We start from the raw sequence: 23,049 nt of genomic DNA, 5'->3' as shown, positions 1-23,049 counted from the left end.
ACACAGATCACTAAAAGTAGAGACTTAAGTTAATGTGGCCAAAAATAGTAAAAAAAGAGCACCTTGGGTTTATTTCTAGAGGGATAGAATTGAAAAGTAGAAAAGCCATGCTAACTTGTATTGAACCTTGGTTAGACCACACATGGAATACTGTGTACAGTTCTGGTTGTCATATTATTTTTAAAAATCAAAGCACGAGAGAGGATGCACTTTACAGTGTGGGGAGACTGCCAAGTGAAACCGGGCAGCCTCTCAGCGGGTTTAGGGGGTGAGGGCCCTTCTTTATGGGCATTCCATGGCCAACGGAGGGACCTCCAAGGCAATGGCCACCACTCTGACCTCCCCCCAACCTTCACCAATTGTCATTCTCAGAATTACAGAGGCATAGATTTATCTTCATATCTGTTGTGCCTTTGAAAAAGCTGTTTGATCTGTCAAAAGTGTTCACTTCTTAACCCTGTGAAATATGGGGAGCAGATTTCTGACATACATAAAAGGTGAGAAAGTCTTATCCACCAGCTGCATATATTGTGAATTCACAAGAAGTGCATCATTGATTTCTTGGAGAACCATATCCAGTGGGTGCTTCCTACGGGAAGGGCACACTTGGAAAATTGGTTTTACTTTTTGAGAAGGCAGTTTAAGAGCTGGAGGCACTATACGCGAGCAAGCTGCATACCGTACACAAAGACATGCCTTTGGTCATCTGTGGAGCTGGATTTTGTGCTGGAGGTGGGGCTCCTGGCGTTGGACTGAAAAGGTGGGTGAGGGAGGCTCACTTTTTGCGCTGTTTTGCGCCCTGCTGGAGCGATCCTCCGGTCTTTTTAAATCAAAGTTTTAGGAGGCGGAATCCCTGTCCCTTTAAAGACGGCATGGGGGTGGGGCATGCGTGAGTGATTGCACCTTCACAATGGTGGCGGGAACAGGCCCTTAATTGCCTGTTAATAGGCCACTTTAGGGCCTCAATTGGCCTCTGGGCGGGAAGGCCGTTTTTGGTCTATCCTGCCTCTGGGAAGATCGCTTGGCAATGGAAAGGCAATGGGCCCCCTGCCCCGCCGCCACCCTTTCCCTCCTGTCACCCATCGCAATACTCCATGCCCCACCGCCTCCGATCTCACCTCGTGCGGCCACACAAAATCCACCCCACAGTGTCTGAGTGCTATCTTTAGGCTATTATAGTTTTTTTATGTAATTGCTTCGTTGAACCTTTATTGTTTCTCGACCTTGGGTATGCTCAGTGGTAGTTTCCCAGTACTTATGCCTGTTGGTAATCAATTGTATTCCCTTGACTGACTTTGTCCTAATATACTTAAATTCTCAATTATGTTTTGTAGCAAAACAATCAAGTACCTGCTCACCGAATTGCTTCACTAAACCATCAGCAATCACTTCCCACACAGAAGCACGAACAAAACTATCAACAGACATCAAGAATGCCACAGAACCAGCCTCAGCAAGGTGAAGGATCTAAACATGTCGGCTCCCATGGGACTGTTGGTCAGGACAATGCAGGCATGGACAATAAAGTGTATCCTGATGGAAGTCCCCAAAGTTCTGTTCCATTACCTGTTGAGGATGCTTGGAGAAACTCTGCATCTAGTAACCAAACATCTACTGCTGTATCACAAAATGCTTATTCACCAACAAACAGCTCTGAAGCTGAAACAAAAAGTGAGTCAAAAGAGGCATCACAACCAACACCAGCAGATAGTACATTGAATGTGGGAGAAAACCCAGAGGGTCTGTCTCAAGAACAGTTGGAGCACAGAGAGCGTTCACTACAGACACTGCGTGACATTCAGAGGATGCTCTTTCCTGAAAATGAAAATTCAGGAGTTTCAAACAGTTGTTCCATGCAGAACACTGGGGAACCCCAAATTCCATCCAAAAAGCCTGAAGGACCTCTGAAGGCCGTGATTTCACAATCACAAAGTATAGGAAAACCACCCAGTTCTCGGTCAGAAGGTCAGCCATTTGGGACATCAGGTCATCGTGATGTTCTTTTCCAGCCAGCTGAAATAGTATCATCACAAAATGTACTTAATTCACAACTGGGGCAGGAACACATGGATCATATGACTCCAGAGCAACTGGCATGGTTGAAGCTGCAGCAGGAATTCTATGAAGAGAAACGAAGGAAACAAGAGCAAGCTGTTCAACACAGAACGGTACAAGATATCATCATGCAGCAGCATGGTCCAAGAAGTATAATTAGAGGACCACCACCACCTTATCAAATAAATCCAGGAGAAGGCTGGGTAGCAGGAGGGTCAGAATCTTTTGAAGGAATGAACCCTCCAAATTCTATACATCCTCGAAGTCTTGGACCCCATCCAGGGATTCGCGGAAATCAGTTGCAGAGAATGCCTAGCTTTACAGGAATGTTAAATCCAGATATAGATGCTGCTGGTGTCCCACATTCAGTACCAAGACTTGGTCTTCCAGGTGTTAACTGGCCAGATGATATGCCAAAAATGCCAGAAATTAGACACTTCCCTCATGGGCCAGGCCTTTTTTGTGGGACAGGCCGAGGGGAGAGATTCCCGAATCCTCACAATATGCAAGATGATCAATTCCAGCAACAGTTGGCTGAAAAGCAGTTAAGAATGTCTCCTAGAATGGGAATGGACAATGTACGGTCAGGAATGGACATGAACAGAATGTTTCAATCACAAAGACATCTGGACCCTACAAATGGCAACATTTTTCCAAGGTTGCCAGGGGAAGGCATTCCAAGTCCAACCAGAATGGAATTTCCTGAACCAAAAGGATTGCCGTTGCAGTCAGGACCAGGCAGAGACTTGGAAATTGGAATGATACCTACTAGCATGAACATGAATATGAATGTCAACATGAACTTGAATGTGAGCACGAGCTCCAACACTCAGACTGTGTTGCAAAAACAAGGACCTGGAGCAGGACACCCTCACAATGTGAGTCCAGAAGATGGCATGAAGATGAAGCAATCAAACAATGTAGAAATGTTGGCTAACCAGCAGAAAATGTTACCATCACAGTTCACTGATCAACCACAAGACTTGATAGTGTCTCGTCCTTTCCCTGGTGCTCCTCAAGGACCAGGAGTAATAAAAAATCCAAGGGATCAGTTTGTGTCCGAACAATTAACTAATATGGGAGGCAATGCGAGGCTAAGTTACATGCCACCTCTCCCTCCAAATTCATCCAATAATCCGAACCCTCTCAATGCAGTCCTTCCAGTTCAACGAAGTCTTGGCCGTAAACCATCAGATTTGAATGTTTCTAGTCAAGCAAACTCTCCAGGGATGAATTCATTGAAGTCACCAACGACTAATCAGCAGGTGCAGTCCCCAATGGTTGGTTCACCATCAACTAACCTCAAGTCCCCACAAACACCATCTCAGCTTGCTGGCATGCTGTCTGGTCAAGCAGCTGCATCATCCATCAAGTCTCCCCCTATTCTTCGGTCTGCAGCTGCTTCCCCAGTTCACCTCAAATCACCATCTCTTCCAGTTCCTTCACCTGGATGGACTTCATCCCCTAAACCTCCACTCCAGAGTCCAGGGATCCAACAGAACAATAAACCATCACTTAGTTTAACATCACCTAGCTTGCTGGCATCAATGGAATCAGGTATTTGCTTTTTGTTACTCAACTATTTATTTTAAGCTTACAAATTGAAAATGGTGGAGTTAATGGAGTTTATTGAGATTTGCATTCCGTGGGCTGAATTTTATCCAGCCAGCAAGAGCAGGATTGGAGACATGAGGGAGAGGGTGGGGGAGTGGGGCAAAAAACTGGAAGGGGATGCGCTCGCCCGGAAACCCAACATTATGATGTCGGTTCTGGATTTTGTCAGTGGCGGGAAAGGTTCAAAGCAGCGTTGCAACTACGATGCAGTGGGACTGCAATTATAATTGCTAAATAGGTATTTAGCATGAATTTGCAATGGCCTGACTCGGATTTTATGGGGGGGGGGGTGGGGTTTCCAAATTAATGAACAGCACATGGGGGATCACGTGCCTTCAGATGCCTGGTCTTTTACAGGTGGCGGCACCCAGGCCAGGCCTCAATGCTGCTGCGGGAAGGCAGCCATGGGGAGTGTTGGATGAATGCAGGAAGGGAAACAGAGGGGTGCAGCCATTGCCCAACAATGTTGCAGCCCTCGAGGCAAGAGTGGGCACAGAGGGGTTGCAGCCCTCACTGCAAGAGTGGGCTTTGTCTTGGTTGGTGGGCTTCCTGCGAGGGTGGACACTGAGGGACATTAGCCTTTATTCAGAGGGGAGTGGCAGGGGAAGGTTCCAAAGGCAATATCCTCTCTTCAGGGGCAGCGCACATGAGGAGGAGAGGAGCTAGAGCATGGCTACCTGACCCAAACCCGACGGGCCCCTACGACATGTGTCGGGTTCGGGTCGGGTCGCTCTTCCAGGTCCGGCATTCGGACTCGGGTCAAGTTGGGCCAGGTCGGACATGCTCTATCCCCACCTCCGGTACAAGGCTCCAATGTTAATGTACTTTTTAAATAACTTTCAAGTCCAGTTACAGATTTTTTAAACTAGTGCAGATAAGCAGCAAAGTGAAAAACGGAACTGACGGTCGGGTCGGGTCAGATCGGGTGCGGGAAAAAATGAAAGGACTCGGGCCGAGTTGGGCTCGGGTTGCATGTGGTCCTGTCGGGCTCAGGTCTATTTTCATTTGCAGACCTGAGCCGGACGTTAGGAGGAGCTACCAACTGGCATTGGTCTGGCTCGGGAGGAGGGCTAGATAGAAGCTGGGCAAGCTGGTGAAGATCAACCAGATGAGCCACAGCAGCAGTCCCGTTCAGGAAGGGACTATCTGTGGCAGAAAGCGAACCAGACTCAACTCAGCTACCTCCAACTGTCTGAGCATCAGTGTCAGTGAAGACTGCAGCTCTCCAGGGAGGCCGTCACTGACGTATGCACCATGCTGCAAGATGAGTAGCAACAAATGGGCTTTGGTGGACATCCATTGCCGGTTGGCCTGCAAATCACGCTAGCCCTCAACTTTTATGCCTCCAGCTCTTTCCAATGATTTGTTGGGGATAGATTCGGGGGCAAGATAAAGGAAAATCCTAAGGCATTTTATAAGTATATTAAGGGCAAGAGGATAACCAGGGAAAGAGTAGGGCCTATTAGGGACCAAAGTGGCAATCTGTTTGTGGAGCCAGAGGACATAAGTGAGGTTTTAAATGATTACTTTTCATCTGTGTTCACTATGGAGAAGGACAATGTAGGTGTAGAAATCAGGGAGGGGGATTGTGATATACTTGAAGATAATAGCATTGAAAGGGAGGAAGTATTAGCTCTTTTAGCGGGCTTAAAAGTGGATAAATCCCCAGGCCCGGATGTGATGTATCCCAGGCTGTTATGTGAGGCAAGGAAGGAGATAGCAGAGGCTCTGACACAAATTTTCAAATCCTCTCCGGCCACAGGAGAGGTACCAGAGGACTGGAGGACAGTGAATGTGGTACCATCATTCAAGAAGGGTAGCAAGGATAAACCAGGTAATTACAGGCCGGTGAGTCTAACATCAGTGATTGGGCAACTATTGGAAAAAATTCTGAGGGACAGGATTAATCTCCACTTGGAGAGGCAGGGATTAATCAGAGATAGTCAGCATGGCTTTGTCAGGGGGAGATCGTGTCTAACTAATTTGATTGAATTTTTTGAGGTGGTGACTAGATGTGTAGATGAGGGTAAAGCAGTTGATATAGTCGACATGGACTTCAGTAAGGCTTTTGATAAGGTCCCACATGGGAGATTGGTTAAGAAGGTAAGTGCCCATGGGATCCAGAGCAATTTGGCAAATTGGATCCAAAATTGGCTTAGTGGCAGGAGGCAGAGGGTAATGGTCGAGGGCTGTTTTTCCGAGTGGAAGCCTGTGACCAGTGGTGTACCACTGGGACGGTGCTGGGATCCTTGCTGTTTATAGTGTACATTAATGATTTAGACGAGAATATAGGAGGTATAAATCAGTAAGTTCGCAGATGACACGAAAATTGATGGTGTCATAAATAGTGAGGAGGAAAGCCTTAGATTACAGGATGGTATAGATGGGCTGGTAAGCTGGACGGAGCAGTGGCAAATGGAATTTAATCCTGAGAAGTGTGAGGTTATGCATTTTGGGAGGACTAACAAGGCAAGGGAATATATAATGGATGGTAGGACCCTAGGAAGTACGGAGGGTCAGAGGGACCTTGGTGTACTTGTCCATAGATCACTGAAGGCAGCAACACAGGTAGATAAGGTGGTTAGAAAGGCATATGGGATGCTTGCCTTTATTAGCCAAGGCATAGAATATAAGAGCAGGGAGGTTATGATGGAGATATATAAAATGCTAGTTAGGCCACAGCTGGAGTACTGTGTACAGTTCTGGGCACCACACTATAGGAAGGATGTGATTGCACTGGAGAGGGTGCAGAGGAGATTCACCAGAATGTTGCCTGGGCTGGAGCGTTTCAGCTATGAAGAGAGACTGAAAAGGCTAGGGTTGTTTTCCTTAGAGCAGAGAAGGCTGAGAGGGGACATGATTGAGGTATACAAAATTATGAGGGGCATAGATAGGTTAGATAGGAAGAAACTTTTTCCTTTAGCGGAGGGGTCAATAACCAGGGGGCATAGATTTAAGGTAAGGGGCAGGAGGTTTAGAGGGGATTTGAGGAAAACATTTTCACCCAGAGGGTGGTTGGAATCTGGAACACACTGTCTGAAGAGGTGGTTGAGGCAGGAACCTTCACAACATTTAAGAAGTATTTAGATGAGCATTTGAAACGCCATAGCATACAAGGCTACGGGCCAAGTGCTGGAAAATGGGATTAGAATAGTTAGGTGCTTGATGGCCGGAACAGACACGATAGGCCGAAGGGCCTGTTTCTGTGCTGTATAACTCTATCACTCCATGTGTGGGGTCACCGAGGCAGCAGCCCATCGCTGCATCAAGGAAGTGACCAATGCCTTGTTCAAGCGGGCCAGCGACTATGTGCGGTACAGGACCAATGCTGACAGTCAGACAGAGAGGGCCACCAGCTTCCGGCCATCGCTGGATTCCCTCAGGATGAAGGTGTCATCAATTGCACGCATTTGGCCATCAAGGCCACAGAGCAGCTAACGGCCTTCATCAACAGGAAGGGCTTCCATTCCATCAATGTACAACTGGTCTGCAATAACAAAAGTGTTTCCTGCACATGTGCGCCCGCTTCCCGGGAAGCAGTCATGACGCCTAAATACTTCGGCAGTCCCAGGTGCCATAGCTTTTCTGGCCCCCCACCTGCCGCCTTCAGGGATGGATTCTCGGAGACAAGAGCTACCCTTGAAGACATGGCTACACATGCCTATGAGGAGCCCTCACACTGCAGCAGAGGAGAGGTACAACACCTGTCATGGGTCCACTTCAGTGACCATCAAGCAGGCCATTGGGCTGCTAATGATGAGGTTGCCTTGATCGATCTGGGTGGAGTCCTGCAGTATGCCCTGGTAAGGGCCTCGCGTATCGTGGTGGTATGTTGTGCACTGCACAATCTTGCCCTGCAGAAGGAGGAGGCCTTGCATCAAGAGGATATGATTGAATACCACTTCTCATCCGATGAGGAGGAGAATGTTGAACAAGCAGCATAGATGATGAAGCCCTTGTACCAGAGGTGTGGGCCATTGAGATATGTGCAAGAGAGGCTGGGGACAATTTCATGCATACCTGGTTTCTACCACCATAACACCCATTCCAAATTAACTCAATAAATACCTACCTCTCTGTATTCCGCATGTCGCCTCTTTCCTATCGCATTCCCTAACCTTGTGCCCAGGCTCACCAGGTGCACGCGCAAACTGAGAAGGTTACGCAGTCTGCCCTGCATTGGTAGCTCATTGAGGGAGCACGCATGAATGTGGCATCTGACAGGCAGCAGGGAAAGCATAAGAGATTTTCCACAATGAACGTGACCTCCGTTTATTTATACATTCACAATAACCAATAATATGACCATGTTGCACACATCCGTGAAAATCCATGTACGTTTAGGTGCTCCTCTTCACGGGCTTCCATGAGCTTCTATGAAGTGGTCCTCCTGTGCTGGCAGCTGAGGTGAAGGCAGGCTGTTGACCACGCTGCTCCACAGCCTGGGATGACTTTGACGGGCATCCTTTGGCTGCCTGAGGCCTGGAGGGCCCCGGCATACTGCAAGTGCAGGAGCCTTCTCAGTTGTCACTGCTACTGGAGCTGGGGTCACTGGCGGAGGGGCTGAGGAGCCACTGTCCACACTTGGAGTGCTGTGAGGGGAGCCCCCAGATTTGGAGGTCAGCCTCTCCTCCTCCCTTTCAAGGCTTACTTGAAACTCCCTGCAGGTGCCTCGTCTCCCCGCTTGCTTTGCCACTGCTATGTTGAACTCATAGCCAAGGCAATGGTGTGAAAGTCTGTGCACAATTCTGGGATCTGGCTCTCCAGGAGGGTCACCAAGGTCACCAACCTCTCAATAGAGGAAGCTATGCACTTACATGGCTGAAACATGGCAGGACTCATAAAATGAATGGCTCCTCCATCATCTTCACATGACTGCACATTGCCTATGGCAGCAGTGCAAGATATTCCCTTACCTCTCTAACTCCAGCATGTTCTGTGCGACACCAGAGACTCGTCATCAGCCAGGGGCTCAGCATGGGCCAGGCCTCCCACAGTCAGTGGGTTCAGAGGCATGTGTGGTGCTCTTACCTGCTTGTGACCCTAAATCTAAGCCCAAGCGCATACCAACTGATGTGACAGTATCTGTGCTGGTTGAGGGTACACACTGCTGCCACTGTGCATTGGTGGTGAAGGGAGTGAATGTTTGTGGATGGTGTGTCAATCAAGTGGGCTGCATTGTCCTGAATGGTGTGGAGCTTCTTGAATGTTGTTGGAGCTGCACCCATCCAGGCAAGTGGGGAGTATTCCATCACAATTTTGACTTGTGCCTTGTAGATGGTGGACAGGCTTTGGGGAGTCAGGAGGTGAGTTACTCGCCACAGGATTCCTAGCCTCTGACCTGCTCTTGTAGCCACGGTATTTATGTGGCTACTCTAGTTCAGTTTCTGGTCAATGGTAACCCCCAGGATGTTGATGGTAGGAGATTCAGTGATTATAATGCCATTGAATGTCAAGGGGAGATGGTTAGATTCTCTCTTGTTTGAGATAGTCATTGCCTGGCACTTGTGTGGCGCGAATGTTATTTGCCACTTATCAGCCCAAGGCTGGATACTTTGATTTTTAGATTTTTTTTTGATTTTAGAGATACAGCACTGAAACAGGCCGTTCGGCCCACCGAGTCTGTGCCGACCATCAACCACCCATTTATACTAATCCTACACTAATTCCATATTCTTACCACATCCCCACCTGTCCCTATATTTCCCTACCACCTACCTATACTAGGGGCAATTTATAATGGCCAATTTACCTATCAACCTGCAAGTCTTTGGCATGTGGGAGGAAACCGGAGCACCCGGAGGAAACCCACGCAGACACAGGGAGAACTTGCAAACTCTACACAGGCAGTGCCCAGAATTGAACCCAGGTCGCTGGAGCTGTGAGGCTGCGGTGCTAACCACTGCGCCACTGTGCCGCCCCTGTCCAGGTCTTGCTGCATTTCTGTTACCAGACAGGATATGATGTATATAGACCGGACGTATTAGTTAGCGAACCTCCCAGTATTGTTGTACATAATTTCATATCTTCAAATAAAAAACCCATTTATTTTAGTTACCAATCCTCCTCATGTGGCTTGTGTGTTTGTGTTAAAGAAAGAGAAACACAATATGGCAGCAGCTTGTGGTGTTTGAAGATTTGATTCAAAGATTTTGCAGGATGCAACACTGAACCCCATCCACACACTAGAGAACTCCAGTATGTGCAAGTTTGAGGACATTACAGATTCATCTGCAGCACTTACAGCAGCTTGGAAGTCTCTGTGTGAGTAAGTCTGCAGCAGTGTAGGCATCTCTTACACAGCAAAGCCACACAGTCCCGGTAAAACAACTGCAGATGAGGGGATCATTAGTCTGTGTCCAACTGCTGATACAGCTTGCACAGGAAAAATTTTTAGAGAACTGGCTCCGTGAGGTGTGGCACTGGGCATCAGGGCACTGGATCAGGAATAGCGAGGGGAGTGGGGTGAGGGAACCAAACTTTCGAAACAGGGCCAGAAAGTAAAAAATAATAATAAGTCCATCGAATGCCAGCCTCCAACAACTTTGAGAAGGCTGGAAAAAACCTTCATCACCATTAAAACCTTTGGCTCCAAAACTTTGTTTGGTGGGAGTAGCATAGCAAAAGAGCAGGATGCCAGCAACAGCGTCATCAATTCCAAGTTTAAGAACTAGGTATGGCCATCCAGGCTATTGCAAGCCAGTGGAGCCACAGAAATTAACCCCTTAAGAGCTGTGCAAGTTTAAATCTTTATTCCTGCCACTGATGTTGTTCAAGAAAAAATGATCACAAAGTTTCCGGCCCTAAACTGGAAGGCAGTAAACCTCCTCACTGAATTTTATTTATTCAGGCAGAGAATGAAATTGTGTTTTCTTGACCTAGCTGTCTCTGAAACAGACAGACAAGCCATAAAGGTGAAAATTGCGATTGGGAATGAAGGCCCCCACAGGTTAAACACATCCACACTTTCTGAAGATGATCTAAAAGACCCAAGTAAGACGTAGTCTACACTGGAAGACCAGTTGAAAGTCAAACTTAACTTCAGAATACAACGTCTCAAATTTATGTCTTTGAGACAGTACCCAAAAGACGCTGTAGAGATAAGGGGCTTGATTGCGACTTTTCTGAGGCTGAGCTAGCTGACAGAATGATCAAGCTCATGATAGTCCCTGCTCCGATCAAAGTTTTCCAAAAGGATCTTCACGATCAACTAAAACGCTAGAGCTTGGAATCTTTGCTTAAATGTGGGTGGAAATTCAAAGCTATCCTTATGGGTAGGCAGAGTTTACAAGCTCTGTGCACTACATCCACCATTGACATGGTTGTCAATGCAACCAAACCTGATAAGCCATGTAGGCAGTGCGGCCTCATACATTCACCAAGAAATTGTCCGGCCTTCCATGAGATTTGCAAGGCATGTGGCACCAGAGGGCACCCGAAGCACCAATGCAAGAAACCAAAGCCAGAACTGGTGGCTCGACATCAGGACCAGCCACAGTCAGATGCACAACATGTACAGCATCCCAACAAGACAAAGGGAGCATTCCAAATTCCACAAGCAGAAAATCCAAGAGATGACCAACCAGGCTGTAAGAGTACAAGGTGAGGATGATCAACGCACTGACACACACAGTGAGCAAGCATTCTATACCGTCAACATTACAGAGTGTATTGACATGGTGGTACCTTCTATCTACATTATATGCCTACAAAAGCCTGTGAAACATACACTGTGGACCAAAATTTACACAGGTGCAAGTGCCAACATTCTACCATATTGCATTCTGAAGAGCATGTACCACAGATATGGCAAGTTATGGTTCAACTAGCCACTGCCAAGCTCACAGCATACAACAGCTCAAAGATTTCATCCCTGGGATCTATTACACTCAAATGCCAATACAACAACTCAGCATCGTCACCCCAAACATTTTACATCGTGGACACCACAGATTCATCAATTGCAGGCCTACCGGTGTGCAGAGACCTGACATTGTTAACAATTCACATCATCAACACAATGACAAAGTCTACAGACCACAAGGAGAATCCAATTACCTCCATGGCTTACCTAACCTCAGTCTACCCAGACAGGTTCGACAAGTTTGGAAGTTTCAAGGATGATGCAGTATTGCACATACATGCAAACGCCATTCCTTCTATCGATACTCCACGTAATTGTAGCATCCATATTCAGGCTAAGATAAAGACGGAACTGGATAAGATTGAGAAAGGTGGATTCATGAAAAAGGTACAGCACCACACCGATTGTTGTATCTCCTTCACATGCATTATCAAGAAAGATGGTTCAATTCGAGTTTGTCAAGACCCAAGGCAGCTGTGAAACGATGCCCACCCTAGAGGAATTAAACCCCAAGTTTGTGAATGCTAAATTTTTCTCCAAACGATGCAAAAAATGGATACTGGTTGGTTCATTTGGCAAAGACCTCTCAAGAGCTAACCACTTTCCACACTCCAGTCAGAAGATAGTAATTCCAATAACTACCATTCAGGCTGTCCATAAGCCAGGGTCTCTTCTAACAACATATGGACCATACTACATGTGAAATTCCAGGATGCATCTGTATTGCCAATAACATTGCTATTGGCTGAATGAACAGGAGTACAACCAAAATTTACATCTCCTTATGGAAGCAGCATGCTGAGAGGAACTTGTTTTTAACAACCAGAAATGCAACATCAATGTGCACCAGATCAACTTCTTCGGGTCCACCTACTCAAATGCTGGCATCCATCTCGATTCTACCAAACTGGAGGACATCACCACAATGTCAAACCCGCAAGACATGCAAGATCTGCAATGTTGCCTCGGCTTATTCAACTTCCTTTCACCATACATTCTGAATTTTGCACAGAAAGCTTCATCTCTTCAAGATCTCCTGAAGAAAGAAGTTCTATTCATCTGGCAGGAAGATCATCAACACACGTTTGATGAGCTCAAAAAGTAATTGACTGACTCCAATTCTACAATCCAGCAGAGGAAACCACGTTAGAAGTTGATGCATCACAAAAACACCTTGAAGCATGCATCCTACATAAAGGAAAGCCTATTGCATTCGCTTCCAAGAGACTTTCAAATGCCCAAACTAATTACATTAGCCTTACTTTTCGGAATCCAACGTTTCGACACATACCTCTCCCATAAAAGATTTATTGCCAAGAATAACCACAAACCGCTCGAGGTGAACTGGCCCAAACCGTTAAGTAGTGCACCACCTAGATTACAACATTTGCTTGTCAAAATACAAGGCTATCACTGTGACATATGGTACAAGCCAGGTAGCTCCACGGTCACGTCTGATACATTGAGTTGGTTCCCCAACCCGTCCAAAACTGCTGACATTTCATTGGATCTGCAGTTCGAACTCATTGAGTCTGAAATTGAAAAGGACTACAAGTAGACCTTTTGGGTTTCGGCGAGTATAAGTTCCAACAGCTTCAACAGGAAACACACAATGACCCTATTTTGCAAGGGAGATAGGATGACAGTAATGATTAGGGAAGACACTGTAATGTTGGAAACAGAGGATGTCTTTAAAGAGGAAAGGACAGAATCCATTTGGTTAGAAGTGAGAAGAAAAAAGGGTATGATCACGCTACTGGAGTTATTCAATAGAAACATAGAAAAATAGAAGCAGGAGTATGCATTCGGTCCTTCGAGCCTGCACCGCCATTCAATATGATCATGGCTGATCATCCAAACTCAGTACGCTGTTCCCGCTTTCTCCTCGTAGCCCTTGATCCCTTTAGCCCTAAGAACTATATCTAACTCTTTCTTGAATATATTTAATGATTTGGCCTCAACTGCTTTCTGTGGTAGAGAATTCCACAGGTTCACCACTCTCTGGGTGAAGAAATCCCTCCTCATCTCAGTCCTATATGGCTTACCCCTTAGCCTTAGACTGTGACTCCTGGTCCTGGACCCCCCGCCATCAGGAACATCCTTCCTGCATTTAGTCTGTCTAGTCCTGTTAGAATTTTGTAGGTTTCTATGAAATCCCATCTCATTCTCCTAAACTCTAACGAATACAAGCCTAATCGACCCAATCACTCTTCATACGTCAGTCCTGCCATCTCAGGAATCAGTCTGGTGAACCTTCGCTGCACTCCCTCCATAGCAAGAACATCCTTCCTCAGATAAGGAGACCAAAATTGCACACAATACTCCAGATGTGGTCTCACCAAGGCCTTGTATAATTGCAGCAAGACATCCTTGCTCTTGTACTCAAATCCTCTCGCTATGAAGGTCAACATACCATTTGCCTTCTTAACTGCCGGCTGCACCTGCTTGCTTACTTTCAGCGACTGGTGCACAAGGACACCCAGGTCTCACTGCACCTCCCCCTTTCCCAATCTATCGCCATTCAGATAATAAATCTGCCTTTCTGTTTTTGCCACCAAAGTGGATAACCTCACATTTATCCATATTATATTGCATCTGCCATGTATTTGCCCACTCACCCAACCTGTCCGAATCACACTGGAGCTTCTCTGCATCCTCCTCACAGCTCACACTCCCACCCAGTTTTGTGTCGTCTGCAAACTTGGATATATTACATATAATTCCCTCATCTATATCATTAATATATATTGTGAATAGCTGGGGCCCTAGCACTGATCCCTACGGTACCCACTAGTCACTACCTTCCATTCGGAAAAGGACCCGTTTATTCCTACTCTTTGTTTCCTGTCTGCCAACCAGTTCTCTATCCATGTCAGTACCTTACCCCTAATCCCATGTGCTTTAATTTTGCATGCTAATCTCTTATGTGGGCCTCCAAGTGGTGAGAGAGAAGAGCAAATCTGCAGGGAAGTCACAGAGTGTGAATATTGGGGGACTTTATCCAAATATCAATTGAGATAATAAAGTAAAGGAAAAGGAGAGGGAGGAATTTCTGAAATGTGTTCAGAAGAGGTTCCTTGACCAGTCTGTTCTTGGTCCAACTCATAATGAGGCATTGCTGGACCTGGTGCTGGAGAATGAGGTGGGCCAAGTGGACCAAGTGTCTCTGGGGGAACACTTGGGTAATAATGATCATCATATCATAAGGTTTAGATTAGTAATGAAGAAGGACAAGGAACAATTTAAAATAGAACTTCTAAATTGGAAGAGCGCTAACTTCAGTGGGATAAGAGGGGATCTAACCAAAGTAAAATAAAACCAAAGACTGACATGGGAAACTGTAACTGAACAGTGGGAGACCTTTGAGGAAGAGATGTTTCAGATGCAGGCTAGATACATTCCAACAAGAGGGAAATGCGGGGAACCAATGCCAGGGCTCCTTGGATGACAAGGGAGTTAGAGAATATGATGAAACAAAAAAAGAGGGTGTATGATGCATGTCAGGTGAATTCTTCAAGTGAGAACCAGGCAAAATACATTAAGTGAAGAGGGGAAGTGCAGAGGAAAATAAGGCTGGCAAGGAGAGAATATGTGAATAGAATGGGTTAACATAAAAGGGAACCCAAAAATCTTCTACCAGCATGTACATAGTAAGCAGGTAGTAAGAGGCTGGGTGGGACCTATTAGGGACAAAAAAGGTCCACTAGAATGCTTAACGAGTACTATGTCTCGGTGTTTACTAAGGAGGTGGATGGTAGCGCTAATAGATGGGGTGAAAATTGATAGGCAGGATGTATTGGAAAGGCTGGCTGTGCTTAAAGCGGATAAGTCACCTGATTCAGATGGCTTGCATCCCAGGTTGCTAACAGAAGTCGCGCAGAGGTAGCGGAAGATTTTGTCATACTCTTACAATCTTCCTTAGATTTGGGGAGGTGGCAGAGGACTGGAAAGAGGCAAATGTGACACTCTTATTCAAGAAAGGGTGTAAGGACATTCCTAGTAACTACTGACCAGTTAGTTTAACATCAGTGGTGGGTAAGGTTTTAGAAACAATAATCAGTGCAAAAATTAACAGGCACTTGGAGTTAATTAAGGAGAGCTAGCACAGATTTGTAAAAGGCAGATTGTGTTTGACTAATCTAATTGAATTTTTGATGAGTAACAGAGAAGAAAAAGAAAAGAAAGCCTTGCATTTATGTAGTACCTTTCATGACAACCAGATGTCTCTAAGTAATTGACAAAGCCAATGTGTGACTTTTGAAGCGTAGTCACTGTTGTAATGTAGGAAGGTTGATGAAGGGAATGCAATGGATATTGTCTATATGGATTTTAAGAAAGTGCTTGACACAGCACCACGTAAAAGGCTGGTTAACATGGCTCATGGAATCGGAGAGTTGGCGTCAGGTTGGATAAGAAAGTTGGCTGAAGGACAGAAAACAGCAAGTGGTGGTAAATGGTTGTTTTTCAGACTGGGGTTGGTACACACTGGTGTTCCACAAGGATCAGTGGTAGGACCACTGCTTTTTCTGAGCTATATATAAATATATATTAATGGATATTTGAATACAGAGTAAAATTGAAAAATTTGCCAATAATACCAAACTTGGAGGTGTGGCAAACAGTGAAGATGAAGCCAATTGACTGAAACAGGACATAGATAGGTTACCAGATTGAATTTATTGCAGAGAAGTGTGAAGTGATGCATTTTGGAAGAAGGGATAGGGAGAGGCAATGGACGGAGTGCAGGGACAGAGCGACCTGAGGGTTCATGTGGATAGATCTTTGAAGATTGCGGGACATATTGAGACACTAGTTAGCAAAGCATGTGGGATCTTGGGCTTCATAAATAGAGGCATTGAGTGAAAAAGCAGGGAAGTTATGCTGAATCTCTGGTTAGGCCACAACTGGAGTATTGTATCCAGTTCTGGTCACCACAATTTTGGGAAGACGTGATGTTCTTGAGAGGGTGCTGAGGAGATTTATCAGAATGGTTCCAGAGATGAGGAAATTTAGCAAGAAGTTTAGGTTGGAGAAGCTGGAGAAGGAGATTGAAGGGAGATTTGATAGAGGTGTACAAGATTATGACAGGTTTAAAGAAGGTAGACAAAAGCTGTTCCCATTAGCTGATAGTACAAAGACTAGGAGATACAGATTTAAAGTTTTGGGCAAGAGATCTAGGGGTAATGTGAGGAAAAACTTCTTTACGCAGTGAGTGGTAATAACCTGGAACTGGCTGCCTATGAGGGTGGTGAAAGTGGAGATAATCAATGATTTCAAAAGGAAATTGGACAGGCACTTGAGGAAAGTAAACTTGCAAGGCTACAGGGATAGACAGGGGGATTGGGACTGAATGGATTGCTCTACAGAAAGTCGCATGGACTTGATGGGCTGAATGGCCTCCTTCTGTGTTATTATAACTTTACGGCATTTCTGCTTGTCCATCTTAACCTCTAACTTACCTAGTCCATGTACTGTTGGCATGCCTTGCATTCACTCATGGCTATTTTAATGTCATGATGCATCCCTGGCCAGTAAACTGTTTCTTTCGCCAATCTGTTGATTTGGTCTATCCCCATATGTGCTTGGTGCAATTTTTTGTAGGATGTCAAATCTAAGGGATTCTGGAATAAAGACTTGCTTTCCCTTGAAGATAACACCTTGGGATATCCCGAGCTCATTTCTGTATGGCCAAAATGGCCTTCTACCCTCCAGAACATCCTGGAAAGACTCTGCCCATCCGCAAATCAGGTTCTTCTTTTCTACTTCTGTATGTTGGTGCCCTACACCTCTCCTCTCACTTCCCCCGTCCACCAACTTAATTTAACCTCTTCCCAACCACACTAGTGGACCTCCCCACAAGGACATTAGTCCCAGTCCTGTTGAGGTCCAACCTGTCCCTTTTGAATAGGTGCCTCCTGACGCAGAATTGGTTCCAATGCCCCAAGAATCTGAAGCCTTCCCTCCTGCACCAAGCCTCAAGCCACACATTGATCCTTCCAATTTTTACTCTAGCTGGTGTGTGGGACTGGAAGTAATCCAGAGATTTTGCCCTTTGAGGTCCTACTTTTTAACTTCCTCCCTAGCTCCTGAAAGTCTAACCATAGAACCTTAATACCTGTCCTCTATATGGTGTTTGTGTTATGGTCCTATGGGCAGCCTTTAAAGAGGAGATGATTTGTATTGACTTGGTACGTTCCCAGAAGGCCAAAAGGGAGGGCAACCTAAGCCAGACCTCACTGGGAGACAAATGAATTAGAGAGTGTGATAAAGCAGAAAATGTGGCATCTGGTGTCAGCCTGATAATACAAGGGAGATTCAGGGTGAATATAAAAAGTGCAGAGGATAAGCGAAAAGAGATGTAAGAGGGTCAAAGATGCAGTGCAAGAATAGATTAACAGCTAACATAAAAGAGAATGCAAAGATATTTTGTGAACATATTAACAGTAAAACGGTTGTCAGTGGAGTGGTGGACCCAATTAGGGACCAAAATGAGCTGCATTGGTGGAGGCAGGAGGCATGGCTGAGGTACGAAATGAGTACTTTGCATTGGTGTTACTAAGGAAAAGAACTTTACCAAAGCTACGGTAAATGAGGAGGTTGTTGGGATACTGGATGAGATAACAGTAGATAAAGAACAGGTACTTGTTCATCAATTAATGTTCGTCGGTCACTCGGTCCTGATGGGATGCATCCTTGGTTGCTGAGGGAATTACGAGTAGGAATTACAGAGGTGCTGACCACAATCTTCCAACCCACCTTAGATACATGGGTGGTGTCAGAGGATTGGATGATTGAAAATGTTAACATGATGCCGAGGTCCAAAATAAAGTTCAGCTGCTCCAAAAGTGCCACAGCGTAGGCATTGCTGGAGCTGTAAGACTTGCTTTTCTCCATGGTGAGTGGTAGGAATCTGGAGAGGGATGTGAGCCCGCTGGCATCATTGGGCAGCTGGAGTTGGCAGGGGAAGGCCTGATGAACGCACAAAGCCCAGCTCAGTGAGTTCAGATGGGAGCAGGCTACGCTGACATTGGACAGTGCAGATAGGATGAACCTCAGCAGGTGCAGCCAGTTGTGATGAGATAATCAGTTCAAGTGAAAGTGAAGAGACATACTCCAAGCTTCATCCATGGTCTGTCTGGGAAATGATGAGTCATGAGGGGCTCTTTAGCTTGCTCAGCTTGATGTTCATTGCAAGCACTCCATTGGCTGATGTGGTCTTTAATCTCATTGCTAATGCTTGGGCAGTAAAGCACTTCTCTTGCCTGCCTCAGAACAGACTTGATTCCTTGATGGCTTGCATGGACATGCTTCAGCATCTCATTTCTCATCTCTTTAGGGATAATGACTCTAGTCCCTTTGTAAAAGATACCATCTTGGGCAGTTACTTCATCTCTGTATGCCCAATACTCTCTTACAGTAACAGGTGTGTCCTTGATGGTTTCATGCCATCCATTCATCACAACTTCCCGTAGCACTTGAAGACTTTCATCCCATATTTTCCTTGATCTGAGCAACACACTTGTCTGTCAGATTCAATGTCTCTGCTGGGTTATGTAAGAATATAAGAACATAAGAAATAGGTGTAGGAGTAGGCCATTCAACCCCTCAAGCCTGCCCCGCCATTCAATAAGATCATGGCTGTTCTGCCCCAGACCTCAACTGCTCTTTCGTACCAGCTCCTCATAGCCCTCAACTCCCCGATATTTCAAAAATCTATCTACCGCCTCTTTAAATACTTTCAGTGATCTAGCCTCCACAACTCTTTGGGGTAGAGAATTCCAGACATTCACTACCCTCTGAGAGAAGAAATTCCTTCACATCTCAGTTTTAAATGAGTGTCCCCTTACTCTGTAACTATTGCCCCTAATTCAAGATTCCCCCACTAGTGGAAACATCTTCTCAACATCTACCCTATCAAGCCCCTTCAGAATCTTGCACATTTCAATAAGATCACCCCTCATTCTTCTAAACTCTAATGAATAAAGGTCTAACCTGTTCAGCTGTTCTTGATAAGTCAACCCCTTCATCCCAGGAGTTAGTGTAGTGAATCTCTTTTGAACTGCCTCTAATGCCAGTATATCCTTTCTTAAATACGGGGATCAAAACTGTACCTAGTACTCCAAGTGCAGCCTTAACAACACCCTGTACAGTTGTTACAAGACTTCCCTATTTTTAAACTCCAACCCCCCGAGCAATAAAGGCCAAAATTCCATTTGCCTTCTTAATTACTTGCTGCATCTGCATGCTAACTTTTTGTGTTTCATGCACAAGAACACCCAGATCCCTCTGTGCTGCATTATTTTGGAGTCTCTCTCCATTCAACTATAGTCTGCCTTTTGATTCTTCCTACCAAAGTGCATGACCTCACACTTTCTTACTTTAAACTCCATCTGCCCAGTTTTTGCCCACTCACTCAACCTATCTATATCCCCTTGCAGATTCCTTATGTCCTCATCACAACATGCCCTACCACCTATTTTTGTATCATCAGCAAATTTGGATATATTACACTCTGCCCTGTCCTCCAAGTCATTAATATAGATAGCAAATAAATGAGGCCCTAGGACTGATCCTTTGGCGCTCCACTAGTTACGTCTTTCCAAGCTGAAAAAGACCCATTAATCCCGACTCTGTCTTTATGAGTTAACCAATCCTCAAACCATTACTCCCAATACCATGAGCTCCTATCTTGTGCAATAATCTTTTACGTGGCACCTTATCGAATGCCTTCTGGAAATCTAAATATACTACATCTACCAGTTCCCCTTTATCAACTCTGCTTGTTATATCCTCAAAGAACTCTAGCAAATTTGTCAAACATGATTTCCCTTTCACAAAACTATGTTGACTCTGTTTGATTGTGTTAAGCATTTCTAAACGTCCTGCTATTTCTTCCTTAATAATGGACTCTAGTATTTTCCCAACGACCGATGTTAAGCTGACTGGCCTATAGTTTCCCGCTTTTTGTCTCCTTCCTTTCTTGAACAGGGCATGACATTAGCAGTTTTCCAATCCGCTGGGACCCTCCTGGAATCCAGTGAGTTCTGGAATATTTTGACCAATGTCTCCACTATCTCTGCAGCCACTTCCTTTAAAACCCTTAGATGCAGGCCATCAGGTCCTGGCAACTTGTCTGCCTTTAGTCCCATTAGTTTGTCAAATGCTTTGTCCCTCGTGATAGAGAATGTTACAAGATCTTTCCTCCCATTAGCTCCTTGCTTATCTGATGACTTCCAGAGCATGTTGTGTTGTTGCTTTTTGTTGGATCTGGAAGATTTTTCCCTCTTTAGTAGCAGATTAACTACCTTCAAAGGGAGCGCAACTCTCAACAGCATGTAGGCAATGTACATCTGCTTCGCTTGCTTGTACTTCACTTCCAAGTGATATCTCTGCAAATGAAGTAACATACTTTGCAAACACTTTGGAGCAGATAGAAAGAGTTTGAGAAATATTCTTTGAAGTGGCTTGTGGTCAGACTCTACCATCACTTTCACTCTCCTGAACAGACACTGGGTGAGATGCTCACAAGCATTTCTCGATATGTGCATAACATTGTTCAGTCTGCATGGAAACACAACTGGTTGCCCTTGCTGCATGAGGGTGGCTCCAAGTTCTGTTTCACTGGCATCATATTTGCATCCATCTTCAGCCAGAAGTGCCGAGTGGATGATCCATCTCGTCCTCCTCCTGAGGTCGCCAACATCACAGATGCAAGTCTTCAGCCAATCCGATTCAGTTCACGTGATGTCAAGACAGTGGATATTGCAAAGATGATGGGCCCTAACAACATTCCGGTAATTGTCCTGAATACTTGTGCTCCAGAACTTGCTGCGGCCCTTGCCAAGCTGTTCCAGTACAGCTACAACACTGGCATAATCCCAGAAATGTGGAAAATTGCCCAGGTGTGTCCTGTCCACAAAATGCAGGACAAATCCAACTCAACCAATTACTGCTCTATCAGGCTACACTCAATCATCGGCAAAGCGATGGAAGGTGTCATCGACAGTGCTACCACATGGCACTTGCTCAGCAATAACCTGCTCATTGCTGCCCAGTTTGGGTTCTGCCAGGGTCACTCAGCTCCTGACCTCATTACAGCCTTGGTCCAAACATGGACAAAAGAGCTGAACTTCCGAGGTGAGGTGAGACATCAAGGCAGCATTTGACCGAGTATGAAATAAAGGAGCCCTAGCAAAACTGGAGTCAATGGGAATCAGGGGGAAAACTCTCCGCTAGTTGGAGTCATACCTAGCACAAAGGAAGATGGTTGTGGTTGTTGGAGGTCAATCATCGCTGTCCCAGGACATTGATGCAGGAGTTCCTTAGGGTAGTGTCCTAGGCCCAACCATCTTCATCTGCTTCATCAATAACCTTCCCTCCATCCTAAGGTCAGAAGTGGTGATGTTCAGTGATGATTGCACAATGTTCGGCACCATTCGTGACTCCTCAGCAGCCCATGTCCATATGCAGCAAGACCTGGACAACATCCAGGCTTGGGCTAATTAGTGACAAGCAACATTTGCACCACACAAGTGCCAGGCAATGACATTCTCAAACAAGAGAGAATTTAACCATCTCCCTTTGATATTTAATGGCATTACCATCGTTGAATCCCCCACTATCAACATCCTGGGGGTTATCATTGACCATAAACTGAACTGGACCAGCCATATAAGTACTGTGGCTACAACAGCAGGTCAGAGGTTGGGAATTCTGTGGCAAGTAACCCACCTCCTGACTGCCCAAAGCCTGTCTATCATTTACAAGGGCCAAGTCAGGAGTGTGATGGAATACTCTGCACTTGCCTGGATGAGTGCAGTTCCAACAACACTCAAGAAGCTCGACACCATCCCACTCAAAGCAGCCCATTTGATTGGCACCCCATCCACCACCTTCAACATTCACTCCCTTCACCACCGACACACAGTGGCAGCAATGTGTACCATATACAAGATGTACTGCAGCAACTCACCAAGGCTTCTTCGACAGAACCTTCCAAACCCGCGACCTCTACCACCTAGAAGGACAAGGGCAGCAGATGCATGGGAACACCACCACCTGCAAATTCTCCTCCAAGCCACACACCATCCTGATGTGGAACTGTATCTCCATTCCTTCTCTGTCACTGGGTCAATATCCTGGAACCCCCTTCCTAACAACGTGTACCTATACTCCAAGGACTGCAGCAGTTCAAGAAGGCAGCTCACCACCACCTTCTCAAGGGCAATTAGGGATGGGCAATAAATGTTGGCCTAGCCAGCGGCACCCACATCCTATGAATGAATAAAAAAAGGACACTGCAGGGTGTCTTCCTTGTTGACATCATAATACTTCAGCACTGGTGCTGTCGTCATTAGTTGGTTGATGTGAATGAAAGCTGCATCTTGTTCTATGCCCCTATACCACTGAACATCCTTTGCAGTGAGCTTGTGTAGAAGTTCACACTTTGACAACAGAATGACAGGGCAAGAACTTGGCTAGGTAGTTCACAAATCCAACAAATCATTGAACTGCCT

The 23,049-nt window shown here is 45.6% G+C and overlaps 1 protein-coding gene across 1 annotated transcript in view; it reads left to right on the top strand.

Moving 5' to 3' along the window:
• The window catches only part of bcl9 (BCL9 transcription coactivator), a 310,905-nt gene that overhangs the window by 185,014 nt on the left and 102,842 nt on the right, over positions 1 to 23,049 (top strand). The window contains exon 7 of the mRNA XM_068032915.1: positions 1,335 to 3,612. Coding sequence (XP_067889016.1) covers positions 1,335 to 3,612 — 2,278 coding nt within the window. The remainder of the gene's footprint in view (positions 1 to 1,334; positions 3,613 to 23,049) is intronic.

Source organism: Heterodontus francisci, chromosome 6 (assembly GCF_036365525.1).
Source record: "Heterodontus francisci isolate sHetFra1 chromosome 6, sHetFra1.hap1, whole genome shotgun sequence".
Classification (NCBI taxonomy): Eukaryota; Metazoa; Chordata; class Chondrichthyes; order Heterodontiformes; family Heterodontidae; genus Heterodontus; species Heterodontus francisci.
This window is presented reverse-complemented; position numbering and strand designations above follow the sequence as displayed.